At 45.8% G+C, this 23,726-nt stretch overlaps 1 protein-coding gene across 3 annotated transcripts in view; it reads right to left on the reverse strand.

The window, feature by feature from the left end:
• Itga6 (integrin subunit alpha 6) overlaps window positions 1-18,763 on the reverse strand; it is a 62,850-nt gene extending 44,087 nt beyond the window's left edge. Inside the window, exon 1 of one of the 3 annotated variants that reach the window (XM_051184493.1) lies at window positions 18,403-18,763. In XM_051184493.1, the coding sequence (XP_051040450.1) occupies window positions 18,403-18,584 (182 nt within the window). In that variant the 5' untranslated portion in view covers window positions 18,585-18,763. The remainder of the gene's footprint in view (window positions 1-18,402) is intronic. The other 2 variants (XM_051184491.1, XM_051184492.1) reach the window with 2 other exon arrangements.
• Between the last annotated feature and the right edge of the window lie 4,963 nt (window positions 18,764-23,726).

Consider the following 23,726-nt stretch of genomic DNA (forward strand, 5'->3'; position numbering starts at 1 on the left):
AATGCCCACGCCGAGCCATATGCATTAGGCTTCCCAGCCACCATACTTATTTTTAATTAAACTTTTACTTTTGAATTATTTTTAACTTTAAGAACTTGTTTCGTGTTAACATTTTCACACATACATCACTTTACCTTACACATACATCACTTTACCTTGTCGTATTTCCTCTTATACTTCCCTGATGGGAGATGTCATTCTGTATATGTTTCTCATACTGGTTAATAATAAAGCACTGTTGGCCAATAGGAAAGGAAGATAGGAGGGACTAGGAGACAAGGAGGAAATAGGAAGTAGTAAGGAGGAGTCAAGATGGAGAGTCTGGAGAGAGCAGTATGCGGCAGCTGGCTCCCGGTAAGAAGAACACGTGGACATACATAGATTAACACAAATGGGTTAATAACTAAGGTAGAGCTAGCCAATAAGAAACTAGTAACTGGCCAACAGGATTATATCAAATACAGAGTCTCTGTGTATTATTTGGGGCTGGTGCGGCGGCGGAACAAGAGCAGGCGACGGGCAGAAAAATCATACACGTTACACTTCCCTACTCCTAGGTCCCGTTCCTCCTCCAAAACAGTCTCCTTCCTTTTATATAATTGTGTGTGCATATACATATACACATTCATTTGTATACATGTACATATTCGTTTTTTAAAAATCTAGATTATACATTTCTTATTTTTAAAAGGGCTATAAAATCACGATTACCCCCATTTTGGTGACTGTCTATTTGGTGGTCTGAAATTACGTCTGAGAACTCCACACTCACAGAAAGATATACCCAACAGCACAGGGCTATGCTCCGGCAAACATTATTCTATTTAGCTTGTCTTATTTCATCAGTCCTAAGAAATCATTTCAAAACAACCTAAAGGGAACTAAATGCATACATATTGGCAAAACTCAAGTTTTCCTCCAGGGAAAAGTCATCGCTGTTCTGAGCCATGGTGCAGTGACCACCATCAGATGCAGCACGTAGACCCAGACCTTACCCCCTTTCCACCCTTGGCATGAGTCAGGTTACCATGCACATTCAAGGAGGCACTGAGTTGGTTTTCTATGCAGCTATAACATGTTGCCAAGGCTAAGTGGCTTAAAACACTGGCTATCTTGTCCTTCCCATTTTCTAAGCTGGCCACCCTCCTCACCTTATTGTCCCTGTATTTGCAGGGCCAGCAGCATAGTTTCAAATCTCTCTTGCCCCCTCCTTGTTCCCCATTATGAAGACCCCCGTAACAACTAAGCCTATCTGTCCTAACTGAAGGCAGCTAATCCGAAAGCATTTAACTGAGCACATTCACAGTCTTGGTGAGTGAGAACAAGGACGCTGTGGGAATTGTTCTGCTGACCACTCTGATAGCAAGAACTCGAATTTTGATAATGACCTTGATAGAAAACACTTTAGGTTCAGTACTTCTAAAGGGCATGCTCTGGGTTGACCCTTGCCCTCACCCTCTACCTTCCAACCACATTGGGCTAGCCTCGGACCGCTGCAGCCATCTCTACTAGCCCAGGACCTTTGCACTGGCTGCTCTTCCTGCAGGGTCCTTTCCACACCCTCCAGTCCTTTGCAGTAAACCCTCCCTGCCTGCCTCTTATTTCGCATTTACCTTTCCCTGCAATGCAATCACCGAGAACGCCTGCTCTTCCTCCCTCACCAGAAGCCCACGGGCCAGAGGCCAGACATGCTCTGGGCTCTTGTGAACCCAGCACTGTGTGTCCCACTGAATCCACTTCAGTCTCAGCAACAGCCTTCTTCAGCTGAAAACATTCTTGCCTTAGATTTGAAAGTTGCATTGTGTCCTTCTGTTCCCCTTTGGAGACCTGAGGACAACTCAAGCAACCCCTCCTCAGAGGATCCCTCCTTCATGGCTCTGGCCAGTCTCACCCCACCACACCACACCACACCACGCCCCCACATCTTGCTGTTGAATAATCATCCCCTTTTTACCAGTACCTGAGACCATGCTACCCATCTTTCCTTTATTGGAATTCTATTAGTTCCAGGGCAAAGGGATGCTCGTCCCTGGGATGAACGCAGGTATATGCTGCTCATGCATTCCGATATTGTTCTGGATATGGCGGCAGGACGTCCAAATAATAAACAAACTACCCACACTTGTAGAACAATCTGCCATTACAAACTCTTTCACATACATTCTTATCAGAGTATCTCTAAACTGCCACAGGGGAGCCATCTCCATCTTACAGATCAAGAACCCAAGACTCAGACATTCCTGACATGGGTAGGCAGGCCTTCAAGCCCAAGGCCCTTCCTGCTGAGCCACACTCTTCCTGCTACAACTGGGAACAACCCCTCCACCATGGAGCCACACCTTGCTGTCCACCCTGGGCACCTGGCTCTCTTCAATCCCTAGGCACACCCTAGCGTGGAGCCTTGCTTTTTTCCTGATATCCACCGCCCCCTAACACACACCCAACCATCCCCAGGCTACAGCTCTGGGGCTTACCTGTGAGTCTGCCTTCCACACTCCACCCTTCTCATCTCTCCCACCCCACCCTAACTCACTATCACCTCCTCGAGGGCAGGAATATGGGCTTAGTTTCTAATACCCTCTGGGGCCAAAAACAACAATTAAAAAAAAAGTCCTTTTAAACTACACTAACTGGCTGATCTAGTTGGACAAGTATGAGCTAAAACTTGTAGTAGAACAGATCTGTCCACCCCTAGCATGCTTTCATATTTACACAGTAGCTGATAACAGAGCTAAGCCACAGCCTCCTGTTTCAAAACACAGAACACATGCCCACCTCCAAATCAGGGCAAATAAGCTATTACCACACTAATAATGCAAGCTATCCTGTAAGCTATTGCTGCACTAATAATACAAGCTATCCAGTTCCATACCCTTGCTATGCAGGCAGTACTCTGCTCTGAACCCAGGGGACTTTAGCGCCTCCTACCCCTAACATGGGTCCAAGTTTAAAGAGGACAAGAACCTACCTAGTCCCATGCTGGATAAGACAACATGGAGCGATGCCCAGTACTCCTGCGCTGAACCACGACATCCCTGAACTACTTTTTGTTTGGTTTGATAGCATCACTCAAAACCCAACTAACTATTTAAAGAAATATTTATTTACAAGAGGGAGGCCATTATAATTAAGGCCGACTAAGTGCTTTATGACCTACACACCAGGAGCCCCAACACATTACTTGTTGTCTTGAACTACATCACAAGGCCAGTAATTTTGCTGTGGCCTTTTCAAAAACTCTTAAGAGTCCTTTCCCCTTTCCCTGTCTCCCAGGAAGAGCATGCTGGGACGAGCCCCAGGTGTCAGTGACCACAGAACACAAGTGCCAGGTAAGCCTGTGGGTTCTGGTTCCTACCTGACCTGCGCAGTTTCCTACAGGTGTGTCTCTGAGTAACAGCAATGGAGCTCGAGCACATGGGGTCACCCAAAGCCAAATCTGTTTGCCTTACCCATAATACCTTGCTCAGATCACAACCACCGACTCACAATTAAAGGGGCTTGGGGGACGGAGTTCTGGCTCTACCCCTGCACCAGTCTTTGATGTGGCCTTGCACCACCAACACTTGCTTCATCATCTCTATCCACTGGCTATATTAAAAGTGGTCAAGAACTCCACTTTGACTCAACACAAACCTAAAAGTATATGTATAAAAATAAAACCAGTTCATTTAAAATATAGACAGATTCACTAAGAAGGGTTCTTCAGCTGACCAGGCAACTCAGAATAACAAGACACCATCCAAGGGCTGCAATAAAAACCCTGTCTTCCGGAGTCAGAAAAGGGAAAATAGGAAAATCCCCGGTTGCAAGGACTGTCTCCAAGCAACCCTGGAATTTCATTCACAAAGTGACTGCCAGAGCTTGTCAAATGTGGAATGTAATCATGTCCTAGAGATCGGACGGCTGACTTTTCAGCTCACAAATCACATTTGTCCTTTACAGGAGTCCAGTCTCTGACTCTTCAAGGAGCCAGCCTGGGAAGCTATAGACACTGGACCTGCAACCTTCACATTTCATACATGGAAGCTGCCTAGCAAACTTTTGCCAAGCGAATATTTACTTTATAATTTTTCACCATTTTTAATATGTTATATTCCCATACATAATAACCAGAAAGTTTGTATATATGCCAATACATGGCAGCAATATAGTCAGCATTAGCTCACTTAGTAGATGTTAACAAGCAGCTCATATTTCCTTTGTAAAGGAAGAAATAACTAAGTCCCATCATTTTTCAGTAAAGTGTTTTTAATAAAAACCAGGAAGAGATAAAGTCTATGCAACGAGCTCACACCCGGCTGAAATGCTGTGCCCACTTTAATACCTTCCAGAAGCTTAGGAAATCCAAATTTTTCAGTGTTTTAAAAAGGAAATTAATAGAATCACACAGCTTCTTTCCTGACAGCGATAACTGAAACAACAGGGTTCACCGCTGTGCCAGAGGCCACTGGCCCAGGCCAAGTACAGGCTCCTTTTTCCCCCATGGCAAAAGGCTTTTTAGCTGGGCATACAGCTGCCCAGAAGACAATGTCTCCAAGCCCGTGGTTCCCACTGGTCCTGTCACACTGGGTCTGCTGAACGAGAGAGAAGTCCATAGTTGCTTCTGAGAGCCTTCCGTAAGAGGAGGTACAGTGGGCACGTGCTCCAGCTCTGTTCTCCATTCCTTTCAAACCCCTGCCCAGAGCATACATGCTGCCATCTAGGATAACAAGGCTGAGACCCAATGGTGGACAATTAGAGAGTGAGTCCCAATACCAAAGACCCTGGGAGTCACTAAGCAAAGTGCAAAGTCCAAAGAGGGTTTTCAGGACTTTTTTTTTTTTTGCTATGCTGGCTATCAGGCCTTGCACATAGCGGGCAAATGCTCTACCACTCTGCTACATCCCCAGCTGGGCCTTCTTCTTTCTCTTAAACCTACATTTAGAAGTAGACTGATGTGAAGAGAAATTTAAAATCCACGTAAACATGACAAAATACAAATAAAGTATCTAAATAATTACATTACTTATGCTCAGACATTTACAAAATCTTTAGGGACCAGAGTGGTCTGGGAACCAGTTAAGCAGTAGCCCAGCAGCTACCTACTGTAGACAGTCATTTCCTATGAGTTGCTGGGTTGTTGGGGGTCCTAGGTAATGGGAGTCAGGGTTGACTATGCAGAAAGCATACAGAGCAGTGTGGAGGGACATTCAGGCTGTCTGAGGCAATATTTACTAGAATAGAAATTGCCCCATATTTTCACACCTAATAGAACTCACTCATATATCCTGGGTTAGTTGTCTGCGGGCCTGTTATTACTGAGATAATGTGGTACATGACTGTAACAGCTACTATTTCCAGAAAACCTGCACCTTGTCATCTGCATCATAACAGCCAGGTAGAGCAAGACCATAATCAGTTCCAAGAGCGTGAGTACTGTTAGCTAGGTATCAACATGGATTATCTGAAACGGTCTAAACTTCTTAGTAGGTGCTGTAAGGATCAAGTGAAATGATGCCTAATCACCCCACAAAGGACCACCCTTGGGGGACAAGCATCATCCAAACCATGTTTTATAGGAAACCGGTAAACAATGGCTACTTCTAGGACCAGCAGGGTGACTATACACCAATGCAGGAGTCTAACTTCCACTTTACAAACTCTGATCAAACAGCTATAATAAATTTAAAAATGTAGTTAAAAATACTATCAGTTGATAGACATAGGAGTTACTGGAAATCTTGCAAAGAAAATGGCACAGGCCATAGAGGTAAGCCTTGCAATTGCATAAGACAAGCTTATACATGTTATCTCTGTAGAGTCAGCTACAGGCAAAAAAACAAATGTCAAAGATTAATTTTTACAGCCCGTCCTATAGGCATGACAACCACCTGAGAACACATGAACACATACCTACTCTACACAGGTGCTGTGCTTACAACCTGGACCTAACAGTGCTCTGCACATGAAAAGCACAGCTCCAAAGATACTGGGAAAATAAAGGTTGATGCTTTGAGAGGAGGACAGATGGGCGGGTGGGCATCCCGATGGCAGGCCACAGCCAAGTGAGGAGTGAGGTGCAGCTCAAACCAGGACGGAAGAGAATCCCCAACGAGTCTGAGCATTCCCCCACCCCCAACACACAGCACTCTGGAGGGCTGTTCAACTGTGGATAAACATTCAACACAAACTCCTCATCCCTCACCTGCCCCTTATAGGGCAGTCAGACAATTCGGGGAGCCCCAGTTTTTGGAGCGAAAGCATGGTGATACTTCTGCTGGAGTCTTCAAGCCTGCCTTGGGAAACCATGGGCACTGCCTGAGCCAGCCGGCATCGTCATCACCTCCCATAGGAGGAGCTGGGTTTACTAGGCACAGGGTGAGTCACCACCTGAGTCAGAGACCTCACCCTCCTTGCATCTAATCTAAAGCGTTATGGGGAGGGGAGGACTCTTTGATCACACAGGTAACAGAGAGGGTGTGAGACCAACAGGACACACCTGCCTTTCCCATCAGAAGACAAATCCAAGCCTAGCTGCTAGGTAAGAAATGTCCGTCATCTCCACGACTCGTAGGAAGGAGAAAGAGGTGTATTGGGGCTTGGACAGTCTCTCTCTCTCTCTCTCTCTCACACACACACACACACACACACAGTGACATTTATAAAGACAGGGAGGGCACAGAGGCTAGGTGTACCTCTGCTCAGGAGTGAGGGTGGGGCAGGGTGGGGCAGTGGGAAGAACAGCAGGAACAACTTTGAATGTGAAGGGGATTATGAGAATAACTCTTGCGGGGAGTTAGATTGATGGCTTGAAGGAATCTCAAGCCCCCATTTCTTCGGCTACAAAATAAAGGTGGTGGTGCCATTTTAGAGCAGATCCCAACTTCATCTACAACCTGGGCAGGAAATAAATCATTCTAATGGTAACACAATTCCCCCAACGATGGGTAGCCGTGCTAGAATACGCCTGCTCGACCTACAAGCACACCTGAGTCTTATACCTTGGGCTTCACTGTGTCTTAAGCTATGTTCTCACTTCTGAAAAGAGAGACATGTGTCAAACTCCCAGCTAAGGTTCTAAGAAAACACCTAAAAAAGCCTGAGCCCCACTGGCCTTCAGAGGCCTCACGTTTCGGAACCCTCAATGCTTTTCCTGACAGATTCCAAATGACTTCTGAGAAGTCAGCCCTTGAGCACCAATGAAAAAAAACCAAAAAACAAGAGAGCCCCTCCCAGGTAATAAATGAACACAGCCTAAAGGAAGCAGGGTGGGGCTGGTGAATAAGAGACACATTTCTAGGCGTTTAAAGATGGCCTTGTTGAGGGACAGCTGCCAATACAATTGGCGATCCCTGAACTTTCTCTCGACCTTTGACCCCTAAATGTGCCGCTGTCATATTGCAACCAAGCTTAAGCAGTGTACAACTAAAGGCACATTTCAGTTTCATTTTAAAGCCACCAGGAGCTAGGAAGGTGTACTACCGAGATACGTGCAACCAGCTAAGGTGGCCAGACTTTTTAATCAATGCACTTTTCTCTTTAACACAATAGAGAACTTATTACGGCACAATCTTCTAATTTCTCAAAGGATGCCGGGGTCCTCCACAGGTGGGGCCAGGCCACAGCTGTCCACTTCCAACTGGTACCTTTATCAGCTTGGCAGAACACGCTGTAAAGACTGAATTCCAACTTCTACCATAAATGTATCAAGCTTAATTTTACTGCCACTACATTAGATACAGTAGCAGATACTAGGTAATTCAACAGCCTCTACTGAATTAAAGTTTAGCTTGCCATTATGTTATGATCGTTTAGCATTTCTAAACATCACAGTACAGGAAGCAGCAGGGTGGGGATTCTGGCTCAGTGGGTAAAGGGCTTGCTGCACAGTCCTGAGGACCTGAGCGAGCTCTGACCCCCAGCACTCACATAGATGCCAGGGAGCTCTGCATTCCACTAACACTGGCAGCATCAGGGGAGTGCAGACAGGTCCTGGTGGTTTGCTAGTCTGGATCAAATGGCCCAAAACGTAAGGTACAAAGGGACACCCACATCAACTTCTTTTCTCTACACATACATGCACAGGTATACACATCTGCATGTTCATGCACAGTGTGTGTGTGTGTGTGTGAACATAAAAAATATACAACAGTGGGACTATACACTATCAAACTGTGTACTTAGAAATAGTTAAGGTAAGAAACTTTTTGTCATGAGGTTTATTTTAGCCTTCTTTTAACTAGGGTTTAAGATTCAGTTTAAAGATCTGGTCAGCCCATTTTCTAGGAGTCATGGATGTACAAGAGGAATTAAATCAACTCAAAGAGCCCTAGAAATGCCTAGGATATTTTATTAGAGTTGAACCAAACATCAACATCTTTTGAGGCTCACACACTTAACAGTGACCGTATCTATCCAGGAGACATTCAGAGTACTTTTCATATAGAAGGGTTTTGGGCAGGGCAAGCGCCTTGTGTTCTCTTCTGTGTGAAACACTCCACACTAGTAGAGCTGATCAGTATGAACCTGAGGAATCCTGCAACTCAGCAGAGCAAAGTGCTATGGTCCCTGGGAATTCCGCCAATCAGCAGGGAAAGGAAGCTACTGCCGGTGGATCTGCACTCTCTTCCAAAGAACTAAGATATTATTCTAAAGGCATGATTTCAGAGCCCAGGTTTAATTGTAAAGATCTGCTATTCCATCAAAAGGCAGACAGATGCCTACATGGGTCAGGTTGTTCACTGTTACTACTTCCTGCCTCGGGCTTTTGGGAGGCCTAAGTCTCCTGTCCTCAGAAAAAGGTTAGACTGACTGGCCAATGCTTCTCAGCTCATTTCATGAAAACACTCAATGAAACAATGATGAAGACAGGTGAACATGTATGGATGGCAGCAAAAAGTGACTGTCAGAAGCTGAAAATGTTATTAAAAGCTTCATGTTTCACATTTTAAAATTCATGTATTCCATTCTACACTGTAATGATAAACGCTTTAAGAACTAAAGACCAACAAAACACTATGCCACTTTAGGAAGATGGTCCATATATAATTCGTATCACACCCAGGATGCCAACATCCTGATCGTGTATGTAATGTAAAGATATTATTATTATGTCAATTACTAAATGCCCATGCCATTTACTTCAATGAATAGATTGAAAATGATAGTAGCAGGCTGAGTGTAGTGGTGCATGCCTTTGATCCTACTATTCAGGAGGCAGAAGCAGGCAGATCTCTGAGTTCAAGTCCAGGCTGGTCTACAGAGCAAGTTCCAGGACAGCCAGGGATGTACAGAGAAGCCCTGTCTTAATCAACAGTAGGACAGTACCAGCCAGGTCACAAGTCATTTTAAAAGAACTGTGTGAATGCAGTGCCCCACACCAGGGCAGGAAGGTTTTCAATGTTTGTTGAGCAGCAATGAGTATTGATTATAAACTGAGCTATGCAGCCCAGGAAGCAAGGCCTGGCCTGGCCACACAGGTTTACCATACCTACTTCTACAATGCTCACAGCATGTACCCACCCATCATTGTACACCCTGGTGTACCTCAGCTTGAAGAAACCGTCAGACTGTACCAGCCAGAGTCAGACACTGCGGCCACAGCTACCTCCATTCGGGGGAAGTTCTCGATACACCCCAACTGAGTCTTGTAGGAATTCACCACCATAAAAGCTGTGGTTCTTTGTAGCTCAAATATAGCCTAAGGAAATGAAGACCTGCAAGCATTTTTAATGTGTTCCTATTTTTTTCCATTTTTCAAGTTCCATTATCCTTTCGTGCAGACAATGTGACGGTTCCCGCCTGCCTGTGAACGCCCCCCACCTCCAGCTATACAGCCCTACACAGAGGCACACAACCTTCACCTGACTCCCCAAGCCCCTCTCAAGGGACAAGAAGGCTGCTGTTTACTGGACAGGACAGGCACTCTATAAAGAGCTCAAATATTCACAATCCTAGAGGCAAACTAAAACTGATTGATGAGGACAAGTCAACAGATACTAACAGGTCAAGGAGCTAGGATTGAATCCCGTGTCGATTAACCAGCACAATGTGTGTCCTAATATGCCTTCTATTGCTGCGATAAAGACCATGATCAAAAGTAAGTTGGGGAATAAAGGGTTTGTTTATGGTTGTAGTCCACAGTACAGGGCAGGAACTCAAGGCAGAAACCTGGAGGCAGGAGCTGAAGCAGAAGCCATGGAGGAAATGCATATTGGCTTGCTCAGCCTGTTTTTATAATCAAATCAGAACCTCCCGGCCATAGGCGTGAGCTGGACCCTCCCTCATCAATCTCTAACCAAGAAAATGTACAGATTTGCCTATAGACCAGCCTGAGGGAGGCAATTTCTCAACTGAGATTTCTTCTTCCCAGATATGTCTAAGTCTGTGTTGAGTTGACAAAAAAATTATGCAAGTGTTGCACAGCCAGGTTCATTAACTAATTATCTGCTGAGAAGTTCCAAGCTCTCCCACCTACCTGCCCCTATGCACTCTATTTTCCTTTCTTATAACAATGAGCCACTGGGCTCCAACCAAATACAAGACCAGCCCCCTCAACTGGAGTGATCCCCACTAGTGGCAGACATCACACCTCCAAGCTGCCCTCCCTGCATTAATTTTCCTTTTCTTTGGAAATCGATCGTCCTCAACAAACCTGCTCACTATAATTTTCTCCAAAACAAGCAAACCGAAACAAAACCTGCAATGCCATTTTGCGGAGGCTGCTGGGCTCTGCTCCCCTGTACAACAAAACTGCTCTGTCTGCAGACCCCGGCATCTGACACCTGAACTTCACACATCAACTGCCTCCCAGTGGCTGCAAGGGTATGCCTAGAAATCTCAAACCTAAGGTGTCTAAAACCACCTGCTGTTCTTTCTGTCCCTCAAAGCCGTCCCTCCTACCATCCTCCCCACACCATTCTATAACCTCACCCTTCTGAGATACATTCTCTAAGTTTTCAGTGAGTATCCGATGAATGAACCACAGCTATAAAAAACAAACAAACACACAAACACACATAGGTTGGCTTTGAGGTCCCTGACAGGTCCAGAGCACATTCGAGTCTCATGTTCAAATGAGGATAAAACCCCTATGTCTTTTAGACTGAGTCAGAAAACAAATGAGAATCAATATACACACAAATAAAACGACTTTACAGAACTCATATTCTTATCCTATGGCACTGGAAAAAAAAATTGAAAAACTTTCTTTAGTCTGCTATGCTAGGGGTAGAGTATGTAAATGAGTGTGTGTGAGTGTGTGTGCATGCAAGTGTGAGTGTGTATACGTGTGAATGTGTGAATGAGAGTGTGTATGTGTGAATATGAGTGCATGCATGTATGTATGTGTGAATGTGAGTGTGAGCCTGTGTTTGAGAGTGTGTCAGAATGGACCAATGTCTCTCTCTCTCTCTGCTTCCTTCTTGGTTGTATCCTGAGTAGTAGGATGCCTCTCCAAATCCCACAATTCTCTCTCAGTAGCAGCCCTAGGCTCTTTATAAACACAGCACAAGCATTTGAAAGGATTTTTCTTTCTAAACAGCCTTATCTTACACGTATCAGAGATGGCCTTACCAAGTCCTTGGCTTTAGGACTCCTTTTAGATATCTAAAAGGTGTTCGGCTGACCTTTGGACTATCTATTTCTGGGAACAACTTCACTCTTTCCCAGAAGGGTTCTGAACCATCTGTATTTCCAAGTTCGGGTAAAGCCGGCATCTTTATCAGCCTGACTGGTAATTTGGATCTTAAATACCCAAAGGCCCAAATTTCTCTTGGTATACCGTTTTAGAAAACTGCTTCAACACCTTTGTTCTACAGAAACAAGCAGCACATTCCCTACAAGTAGTAGGTTAGATTAACATCTGACATATTAGCAGCAGACAGACTTTAACAAAAAGGGTAAACACACTCTCAGACTGGCCCCCTTCCACATATCTGCCTATGTTCACTCGATTGAGGTCCTTAGCATGACAATTTATAAGAACCATAAAGACTGATCTTATCCAGGGTGTCCTGAAGAGAAGGGCAACGTGGTACTTGGCTTGGGAGTTTCAAGGTTATAGACATCCAACCTTCCAGGTCTGAAGTGGTTGTCACATTTGCCTGACATTCTGACACACAAATAGTTAAGACAGGGCAGAGAACAGGTTTTTCAACAAGAAGAAACCATGGTTATCTGGATAACAGCAAGTAAAGCGGATTTGGGTAAATAGGCAATGTCTTGGCTTTCCTTTAGTACCTAGTCTCCATGTCTCTAACCTATGTTACCATCTCAAATTACTTCTAGTATTATTTTTCCTTTTACTCTCTTAGGCTTAGAAAGAGTAGTTCTCTAAAGTGTTTTTCTTATACTGTATCTGATACCGGTTTGGTTGTGTGTGTGTGTGTGTGTGTGTGTGTGTGTGTGTGTGTGTGCATGTTTGTGAAGTTTCAGATGGTAGAGCATGAAAATACAGCTACCTGGTTGGAAAGTAAGTATGCAAGTAGCTCTCCTGGTTCTTCCTTACCCTCTGCACAGACCTTAGTGGAATTTCTCCCTACCCCCCTGAACTCAGAATAACTTTCTTTCTTAATTAACTGGCTTAGAAAATTTTCTCAACAGTCTTTTTACCATGTGAAGGGTTAGAAACAGCTTTTGTCAGTTAGAGATTTAATGACACAGAGAATCAAATACTAGAATAGCAAAAAGTCGAGGTGAGGGGGGTCCTCTCCCGTGAAAGCCACTGTCCTATGGACACAGCACAGAATCACTGCTTTGTTTACCTTGCCCTCTTTATCTCAACAGAAGAGCCAGACAGCAGCAGATGAAATGCTGGTATCCCATCCTGCACTTGGGAAGACAGGGACTGAGTGGACACGAGGCCCATCTACCTGCCCCAGTCTGTAACTCATTCACAATCAGCCTCTCACATTAGTTCTAAGAGATCACTGCTTGACGACTGAATGTCGGTTAAATGCTGCTTCCCCACTTTCTCACACATCCTTCAACCTTGGATGTCAACAATTAAATTAGATGCTTTTTTTTTGTACAAGTTCCTTCCTACCAAACATTAACAATGAATGAAGAACTTTGAAACCTAAATCAGCCTTGGCAGGGAAGAGTGTAAAGGGCTCAGGAGCCCCACCCCAAATAGGGGAGGGGGTTTTCACAGAGGTTTGACAAGTCCTGTCCATTAGATAGTTTGCCAGTCCTTACTAATGAGCCCACCCCTGATGCTGCCCAATCCACCCTTCAAGGGTGTTGTCCACAGTTACCTGGCTGCCCTGGAGCCCTTCATGCCTTCCCACACATCTATGTACTCATCTACTAGGAATTCTGGATTTATTCACTGCTTCACAGCTACAAGACAGGACTTTTCTGAAATCAACTGTCCAGTACAAGGTAACGATAACTATACAGGAAGAAAGGGAAAGGAACACACCAACACTAGCCAAATCAAAGCCAAAAGAAGGATGCGTACTCATCCCAGATATGGAACTAAGAGCCGCTCTACCTGACTCGCCACACTCAACTCTCACAACCTGGGTTTCCATGTACATTTAACAAGCACAAAGTGTTTCCTCTGGCCAGACATGGCCTAAGGTGGCCAAGATTATTACAGGAGAGAAAGGGAACAGAGGTTAAAAATCCTTCACATGGCCATACTTAGCAAAGGACAGAACACAAAGTAATCCCAGCTAGCTCCATACTTCACAAACTACCTTCAAATAAAGAAGGGAGGCATCTCTAGAGCAAATCCAGAGTTCTGTGGGAGCAGAATCTAGGGCCACACGTAGAAAATCCAACAAGACTCTTTTGTATGGAAGAGCCCCCAGGAGTTACCCTGATGACCTGACATGTAAGAGCCTGTAAGTGCCTTCCAGATTTAAAGTTATCTGATTCTAAGGCTGTAATCAAACCCAAGGGGAAGACGCAACAGGGATTGGAGCTGGCCACACACCCCAGCACTCAGTCCTCCCCAGAGCCTGAAGGCAGTGTCAACCAACCCCAAGACTCTCATTCTGTGACTCCTGGGCCCTAGAAGTATTGATCTAGTAGTCAACAGTGCACCTAAGAAGTCATACCCAAACCACTTTACTGTCCTCGCCATTAGTTCCCAAGGGCCCATGGACATCCCCATCTGGTCTCCAATTGCTTTCAGGAGGTTGATCCTAGCTGTGTATCTGGCTAGACTCAACCAGGCAACTTAGCAAACCCTGAGCACCCACTGCAGCTCAGAGTCTTTGGAGGTTAAATTCTAAAGTCTGCCTTCAGGGCAAAAGACAAATTTAATTTAAAAGAAAAAAAATCACTCCTGAAAATCCCTTAGCTGGGACTTGATCATTAAACTAGAAAATTAGAACCTTTATGTTTCTTTGCATCGTGCCTATAGCTTCCCTCCTTTCCCTAGTCCACTTCAGACCCTCAGCCCTGAGCAAGGAATGGCAAAGCAGACAGACCCCCTCTCTCTACATTTAGTAGGAAGAATGACTGCACAAGTTAAACTAGTGTATGCTTTGAGCTCTTTGTATCTGGAAGGCATAGCTAGGTGCTCTCTGACAAAGAGGAGCCTAAGGTCCCTGCCCTCACAGAACCTGTAACCCAGTTAGAGATTACATCATCCCCTGAAGATGAATAAAGCTTTAAACCTCAGAACTGCCGGACATGTGCTGCCCACATTCAAGGGATGAAGAAACTGCTCTAGGGTAGAATATTTCTTGGGATCTGATTGTTTTTTTTTTTTTTTTTTAAGATGGGCTGATTCAGCACAAATCATTGTTTCATGCATACCTGGTAAGCAAATAACAGGCCCCACTGTCCCTAATTAAAATGCAGAAGAATTCTGCATTTTGGCCATATTGGTCACAGAAATACGTTAAATCCAGGTCCTTAAATCCACACACAAGGAATTCCGGTACTTCCCAAGTGTAAAGCCTTAAAACAGTATTGGATTGTTCCTAATATTTCCTCTACGTCTCCTTGCTTACTGTGGTTGCTTCTCCTGACTCTCGGGCCTCAAGGTGACACAGCAGTTCTTAGAAGATGGCCCTGAGCCACATGACACTATTGGAGGGAATGAATGCAAGGAAGCAAGTGCTTGGGTGCACAGCCTCTAACCCCTGCTAGAGATAGTCACACCATTTGGCTGTTGGAGGGGGCCTGATCCACAGCCAGTTGCAATAAGGGTAAAAAGGAAGTGAGTCCATGTAGTGATACTTAAATAGATAGCAGCTCAATGAATCAACAACACCCATTTCCAGAACTCGGCAGCTTGCCAGTTCCTCTACATCTGAAGGACATTTCTGAGGTTTTCCTCTTACAGATAGCATAAGCATGAGCCAGAAATACCACCTTCCAACCCAGATTTCGATTAAGATTCTGTTCAAGTAGCTATAAGACTTTGGGTAAGACATTTCATGACCTTCGGCTTCTGTTTCTTCATCTATAAAGGGACAAATGGACTAGATGATCTCAGTTTAGGAAATATGGCTTTTAAAGGTGGATCAAGTAAAACCAGCAACCAACATCCGGAGAAAACAGAAGTAACAGTAGGCCTGGGAAGCTCCTGGAAGTAAGGAGAGTAAATGACCAAAAGACCAACCCAAAAGAAAACAAAGATTAGGTGTGAAGCAGAACCTCTCTAGGAACTTACCTCCTCACAGGCTCTGTCTTGTGATCAAACAGAGATCCATACCTTCCCAGAAGAGCTGATGAGTCACTGGTTGGATATACCCAGAGTCCTAGCCATGCACCTTCCACCTCTAAAGATGACTCAACCCCACCTACCCAGGACAGACTAAAGATTGTGGGGCTCACACCCAACCTGAGTCACTTACCTCTCTGTCTAATAACCTATGGGAGTCTAACATAATTTATCTCCTGGAAACCTGGATGATACTTAGAATACCTAATCCATCTGACCATCCCCAAAGCTCAGCAATACTCAGTACATTTGAAGACTTTCAAATACAGTATTATTCCCTCTAAAAAATCCTAACTAAAGATGGCACTATAGAAAAAAAAAAAAAGATAGGTTTTCTGTAACCATGCATTTATCTGATATTCCCACATACCTTCTGTCTCAAAGCAAAGTTTGCTTCTACAATGACTCAAAGCCTGATGTAAATTAAGTTGCTTTGGAGTTCATAAACATGATCAAGAGTTTAGGATATTAATTACCCATGCAAGGGCCTTCGGTTTTAATGTGAGGCAGTCTGAGAATCACAAATGCTATGTAGTGCCAGGCACCTAACATAGTAGGTCCACAATTTCTACTTTTAAATGCATCGCCATCAACATTTCCCGTTTAACCAGCAGGTATTCATGACAAAGGAAACACACTGAGCAGTTTGCATGCTCTTTCAATCTTCACAGAAGCAGAAACATCTCCACTCTACAAGTGAAGAAACCAAAGTTTAAAGCAAGTGAGTAGCAGCAGCATAAATGGCCAAGAGGAAACCTAAATTCAGCTTTCCACATCCCCCGCCCCCAGTTCCCTGAGATCTTCCCAGTGGATTTGGAAACCCAGTGTCCCATCAGTCTAGTCTCACTGGCTGTCATTCACACCCACATCCTTGTCTGTAAAAGGAAGAGAAGGGGATGACATGGGCTGTATGCTGACTCTCCTTAGAGGCTCTATGCTACCCTCGGACCTGGGATGCTTTGCCAGGGTGATCAGTCCTAGACACAATCCACGGCCTCCTGAGACGCAGTTCTGGGTTCTAGGATATGACACAGTATCCCTTACAGTGGTTCTCTATGCAGCCAAGGGTCTGGCCAGCTACTGCCTTCCACCAGCCTTCATGGAGTATTCAGAAAGCAGTAGGCCTCAGCCTCAAGAGGACCTGTAGCAGCTGTAATAGCAGAGAAGCCGAACGGCAGTGACAAGTTTTAGCAGGCCTAAGGCTGCTGCCTTAATGACAACAGAGATTCCTGACTAAAGGCACAATTTGCAATCTGCATCCCAAGGACATTTCTTGCTCCACTTACTCTCCATTACAAATGTGTCCGTCCAGGAAACCAGTCTCTGTGGTCTCTGATACAGGGAAAATGTCAAAGGGAAGGAATGCTTGCCCTCTGTTGGCCCACAATCACTTCTACACTAAGTGCAAATCCTCCATGTGGATAATGTGTGTCTGTCGCACAGTCTTTATCCATTGGGTTGAAGGAAAAAACAAAACAAAAAAAAAAAACAAAAAACAAAAACAAAAAAACAACTTTCCCTTCAGACTTTACAGCTTACCAACAATTATTTGTGAGAGAAAGCAGACTCAGACCCTTTTCCTGTCTGAAACCATCCCACCGGCAGTAGATTTCTCTGCTTCACCCAGCAGGTGTTACCAGAAAAACCTGACCTGAAGTCCACAATATGCACAAAATTCAAAGTGTTAACTAGCTGAAATTGGGGTTGTCTCCACTTTAAAATCATATTGGCCTCTCCCTCCCCCTTGAGTGCACTCTGCCCTCTCCGCTCTGCTGGTCCTGGAAGGACCTGGGTTCAACTCAAGGCCTGGGAGGGGAGGAGGAGGATCTTTTGTTGTCAGAAAGATCTTCAGGAGCACGGATCAAGAATGCAGCCCCACTGCGACTGACTCGACCAAGCTCCAGAAAACCTTCCCCGATCAAAAGAACTGAAGCATGTGGGAGCCAACACTGTTTAAATGGGAGAATCAGTCGCTTTCTCCTGGAAGCATTTGTGGGGGATGATTGTCACTTCCGAACCTTCTTTGCTAAGGCCCTGCTCAGCTGGGTCACTGTGGTCTAACTCCTTAATGGGGACCACCCAGTACCAGGGGCTATGGATTCTTAGGTGTTGCGGAGCGATCAGGGAGCGGGGAGGGGGAGCTAGCACACCGCTGAAGCAGCTTATTTTCACAGCTGATCTGGCCCTGCGGAACAGGTGCTTTTAAAAAAGCCTGAGAAAGTAGGGGATCCCACTCTGCAGGGAAAGTCACCCAGGACAGCTAAAAGTGGCTTCTCAACTTCCGCGGGGCGCGCGAGCCAGGGAGGGGACAGGATGATCGGAGAGTTTGAGAAAGGCCTGGATCTCCCTGAAAGACTTCCTGCAACCCCAGGTCCCATCACAGCCCCCGGCGCACACGTGAGGCTCCGCAAACTGTGCCACCTGCCGGGGTCCGTGCAAAATAAGGCCGGAGAGGACTGAGAAAAACACTGGGGTTGGCGGGGTGGGATTTCCCGGGGCTGGGCCCGGGGTCTCCCCACGGTTCTCCTCGTTCCTCGGAGGCGCGGAGGACGCGGCTGGCCCGGCCCCGCAAGTCTTGGGCTGGAGAACTGCAGGCGGGCAGGGCAGGGCCGGGCAGGGCAGGGCTGGCCCGCCGATGGGCTCTGGGCACGCGGGACGGGAGGCAGTAGGGCGCGCCCTCGCTCCCCCTGGCGCAGCGCGGCGCCCCGGCTGGGGGTGGGAAGAGTCGGGGAACTCACAGCCGCTTGTCCTCCGGCTGCAGCTGCCGGTGCATGGCGAGCGAGAAGCCGAAGAGGCTCCCGGGATCCCCCGATTTCCGGATCACGTTGTCCTCACGGGTGTCCAGGTTGAAGGCGGCGCCCAGACGGGCCAGAAGCCCTGCGGACAGGTAGAGCAGGCACAGCTGGCCCGCGACCGCCATGGGCGCGCGCGATGGGAGGGACGCGAGGAGCTGCTGCGGGCGCCGTGCGCGCGGACTTGGGGCCGGGCTGCCTGGCGCGCCTCTGCAGCCACTTCGCCTCGGTCGCCCCAGCGCGCGGCCCCACCCCCGGCCGGCTCGCGCTCTCTGTCCGGCCGCTCCCCCACGCTTGCAGCTCACAGCGGCTCAAAGAGTCCGTTGTTCTCTAGAGACTCTCAGGCGTTTTATCAAGTGACGAGAGCGCCGGCCCCGCCCCACCCCGCCCCGCCCCGCCCGAGGCCCTGCCCGCCTAGGGCACCTTCCTGCCGGCCCCGCCCCGCAGGGGCGCACCGGCGGCCGCCCTCCCACCGTCCCGCCACCTGCCCGGAAGCGCCCCCTGCGTCCCGCAGCCCAGGAATGCTACCCAGGCGCCTTCCTACCTGTCACCGAAGTGTGGTCCAGGGCTCCTGGAGCTGGCAGTTCTCGGAGCTGTGGGCCGATGTGCAGTTTTAACTTGGCTCATCATTCTGCAGAGGTTCAGGACGCACCTAACCGTGCCCAGCTCTTAGGGATGGATTGATGCCACATACTTGCTGGCTCCTCAGTGATCCAAGCGTCGAAAACGCGACACTAGCACACTTCAATAGTGCATGCTACTTAAAAAACACAGCGGTCTATCTTGTTCAATCCTACGAAGTGGGATTATCTTGGTAGATGAGAAAAAAAAGTAGAAACTCAACCTTGCTGACTGACTTCTGAGTCCTTCGATGTGGGGCCCTGAAGTTCGGCCATTGTCCCCTTTTCTTACGCAAATTTCCTGGCTTAGTTAGAAGGAAAACTGCCTAGAGATGCTCTTAGGTCCATGTGGGTGGGTGGCTTGAAAGCTTTGCCACCAGGGCGTAGGGAGGGGCTTTCGGGGGGGTGTTTTTTTTTTTTTTTTTTTTTTTTGAGGCATCCTTATTTTAGGATAGAAAGACTTGTTTCAGGGACACGGAGAACTTGGCTGAGAACAAAATAGTGTACATTTTAGTGCCCCACCCCCCACCCCAAACCCACCCCCTGACAGTGTTTCATTGTATAACAGCCCTACCTGTCCTGGAACTAGCTCTGTAGACCAGGCTGGCCTTGATCTACCTGCAGGCTGGAATTAAAGGCATGTGCCACCACCATCTGACATTAGTGCCCATTTTTGTTACCCTCTGACATTTAGCACTTTTTTCATTCACTATGAATGTAGGCAGAAAACCACAAAGGCCGGAGAATATGTATCAAAAAGCCAATCATTAATAGAAAATAATGTTTTCTCTAGAACATTTGGTTGTTGCAGATGTCTCAAATTGCACTTGTTATCATGTAGCCCTCTGCTAAATCTTGATGTATGTCAATAAAGAAGCAACAATATATTAGTATAGCAAAAAAAGTTAATTTTTTGAGATTTTTTTTTTAAAAAATATAATTGGTTTTCTTCTTAAAAGCACATGTGTTGGCTGGGCAATGGTCATGCACATCTTTAATTCCAGCACTCAGGAGGCAGAGGCAAATGGATCTCTGTGAGTTTGAGGCCAGACTGCTCTACAGAGTGCATTTCGGAACAGCTGGGGCTAAACAAAGAAACCCTGTCTTGGAAAACAAAACAACAAACAAAAAAGAAGAAGAAAGAAGGTGAAGAAAAAGGATTTTCAGTATTTGAATAATGCAGAATAGTTTTATTTTTACAAGTATTTCAGTTTTACCCACATACTTGCCAAATGAAAAATTTGTTTACTTAGTATCTCAAAGTTAGTAGGTGTCTTAGTTAGGTTTTTATTGCTGTGAAGCAACACCATGGCTACAGCAACTCTTATAAAGAAAACATTCAGTTGGGGTGGCTCACTTACAGTTTCAGAGGTTCAGCCATTATCATTATGACAGGGAAAATGACATTGTGCAGGCAGATGTGATTCTGGAGCTGGAAGAGCTATACCTTGCAGGCAACAGGAAGTTGACTGACAGTCTCACTAAGGGAAGCTTGAGCAAAAGAGACCTCAAAGCCTACCCCCACAATGACACACTTCCTCCAACAAAGCCACACCTCCTAATAGTATCACTCACTTTGAGGGGGCATGCATTTTCTTTCAAATCACCACAGTAGGGGAATTTTCAAATATTTTGAAAGTACTGGTCACCCATAGAGAAGTGTGGATAATCTGTGCCATGTCCAGTATCATTTCAACTTCCCGGGAACCTGAATCATTTTGCTATCAGAGAATATCTAATTTGCTGCTTTTATGCAACATAGAAACCCTTGCATTTTGGTGAAACATCTTAACCCAGGCTTACATTTTCTGGGAGCTCTTCAAGAAAAGGCCATGTCAGAGGTAGGCAGTCTGTGGGACTTTGTCCTTGCCTCGCATCCTGCCTCCGCCTTATACTAACCACGTGGCCTTCATCTCTTCTTTTTCCCAGCTATGCAGTGGGAGTGACCTGCCTCACAGTTGCATAGCTATAGTAGGGGTTAACAGAGTCAATGAGATATAAAATGGCCATAACACTGCCCGACAGCCGACAGACAGCCACTCAGGCTCAGATTTTCCGACGTGACAGCTCTCAGGAGCTAGGCATTCTGACCCATATTATGGCTTTGTAAATATAAAATAGACATTAAAAGGTTTCAAATGAAGTGATTCTCAATGATACATGTTTGTTTGTGACAGAGTTTTCCCATGGTACCTTTTTCCTCTTTAAAAGTGTTAGGAGGTTTCCTCCTCCATACCAAATAGTAATTTTTTTTTTAAAGTTGTTGTTAATTACAGTGTATCCTACTAGGGCAAATATTTCATCCATTGAAGTCAGAAGAATCCCAACTTGTCAGCTGTCCCTTATTTTAACACCCAGATCTATTTTAAAGTAAATTGCAATTGAATGTTTCTAATTCACTTACAATGAGGTCATAAAAACATTGTAGACTGTAGAGTGTTTCATGGTGACATTTTAGGGGGAGATTCTTTTTTTTCTTTTTTTTCCAGAGAATTTTTTCTAAGCCAGGAAGCCACATTTTGCCAGCCAGGAACAAATTTAAACCTTAAATGAATCATATTCAATATAACAGTAAGTTCCCAACTCTTAAGATGAGATCTCCATGTGGCAAACTAGGCTCTTCAGCCCAGACACAACACATTTCGGATCACATATAATGCAGTCTTGAAAAAGCTAAGAATGAGTTGTTTTAAAATTAATTCATTGAAGGGAAAAATTACTTGCTGCGTCAGTCAGCTGTTTGTCTCCGTGGCAAACAGAGCAAACAGCTTAAGGAATTCCGGAAGTACTTACCTTGGTTTTCTGTTTGGAGGCTTCAGTCCGCCTCTCTCTTGGCTTCGTGAGTCTGAGTGTCATGGCGGAAGGGTGTGGGGGCAGAACCTTTGACTTCATGATTACCAGGAAGTGGGACAGAGAAGGGTCCAGAACAAGAAGTAGCGCCAAGGACAAGTCCCAGTGACTTACTTCTGTGTAGGCCCCACCCCCACGGGATTCCTTCGCTCCAAAGAACTCCATCAAATAATGAATCCATCAGTGGATTAATCTAGTGATTAAGTCAGAGCCTCAGGACCCCTTTACTTTTCAATGACCGAATCAGCTCGGGAATAAGCCTTCGAACACGTGGGCCTCTGGATTGGGGTCAGAGCCAAACCAACACTTGCTTTCTACAAGAATGTGCTCTGTGAAAAAGTAAAAGACAGGTTGGCTGTGAGTTAAGTGTTTATTCCTGGAGGCGGCTCAATCTTACCACTGCTCACCTGAGAGCCTGGGACGATGACTGCTTTAGGTCCCAGTTTCCTTCCTTCCTTCCTTCCTTCCTTCCTTCCTTCCTTCTTCCTTCCTTCCTTCCTTTCTTCATTTGTTTCTTTCTCTTTCTCCCTCCCTCCCTCCCTTCTTCATTCTTATTTATTTTTATTTTATGTGCATTGGTGTTTTGCTTCTATGTATGTCTATGTGAGGGTGTCAGAAGCCTGAAACTGGAATTATAGACAGGTGTGAGCTGCCTTGTGGGAGCTGGGAATTGAACCCAAGGCCCCTGTAAGAGCATCCAGTGCTCTTAACTGCTGAGGCATGTTTCCAGCCCCAGTTACCTTTTTGAGAAAATATTTAATTTTACTTTCTATTTGTTTATGTATAATGTACCACATGTGTGGAGATGCCTGTGGAGTCCAGAAGAGAGTGTCAGACCTCCTGGAACTGGAGTTACAGGTGGTTTGAGCCACTTGATGTGGGCACTGGGGCCCAAACCAGTCTTATACAAGAGCAGGAACCTCTTAACCCCTGCTCCATCACTCCAGCCCCCTAGGACTCGGGATTCTAACCTGTAAAATGTTCAGAATGCTTACTGAAAAGTTTCTATGCCCGGATAAGCCCCTCCACTGATGCAGCAATCCAGATCAGACCAAACCAAACTGAATTAGAAAAAGCCTACGTTTAATAGCTACAACGCTCCCAGATGGCCTTCCAGCTCCCAAGAGAAGAGATGGGAAAGGGAGACCAGAAAAACCACGAGTCTGTTCTCTTGGGGGGGGGTAGTTTAAATACCCTGTGGGAGTGGTCTTGAGTATCTCTGGGGGAGGGATCATCATTTGGCTTACTGAGATGCAGCAGGGTTTGGAGGGAAATGGGGGAGGGGGACTTGGGTGGAACCTTCCACTATAACACCTGTCCAGACTGTGAGAGAACTAGATGAGACAGTGCACTCTTAAATACTTACTGAAAACGACACAACAGAAAGCACCCTGGAAAACAAGAGATACTTCAGGCTGCAGGCATTAAACACAAAGAATATAGAAATGAGATCACTTGGATCCACATTTACTTTCTCTTAAGTAGAAACCATTCGTTGTGGTTAGAGCTCGAAAACAGCCCCTGTCAAACCATCGATTCTCAGCGCCTGAGGTTGAGTAGCAACAAGCTTGTGTTCCTCGTGGCTCTGGACAGTGTCTCTCTTGCCGGTGTCTGAAGAAGCAAGGAGGCACACTGAATGTGACTCCATAATCACAGAAGAGACAAGCAGCTCAGAGGACCAGCTGGCCAGGCAGCCTGGTGGGAGAAAGAGGTGAAAGCAGAAGAATGTTTCTAAGTACTTCCCGAGTCTTCCTCTTTTCACAGTCTAGTTGGTCATCGGAAGAGTTTATGCAAAGCACT

Source organism: Phodopus roborovskii, unplaced genomic scaffold (assembly GCF_943737965.1).
Source record: "Phodopus roborovskii unplaced genomic scaffold, PHOROB, whole genome shotgun sequence".
Classification (NCBI taxonomy): Eukaryota; Metazoa; Chordata; class Mammalia; order Rodentia; family Cricetidae; genus Phodopus; species Phodopus roborovskii.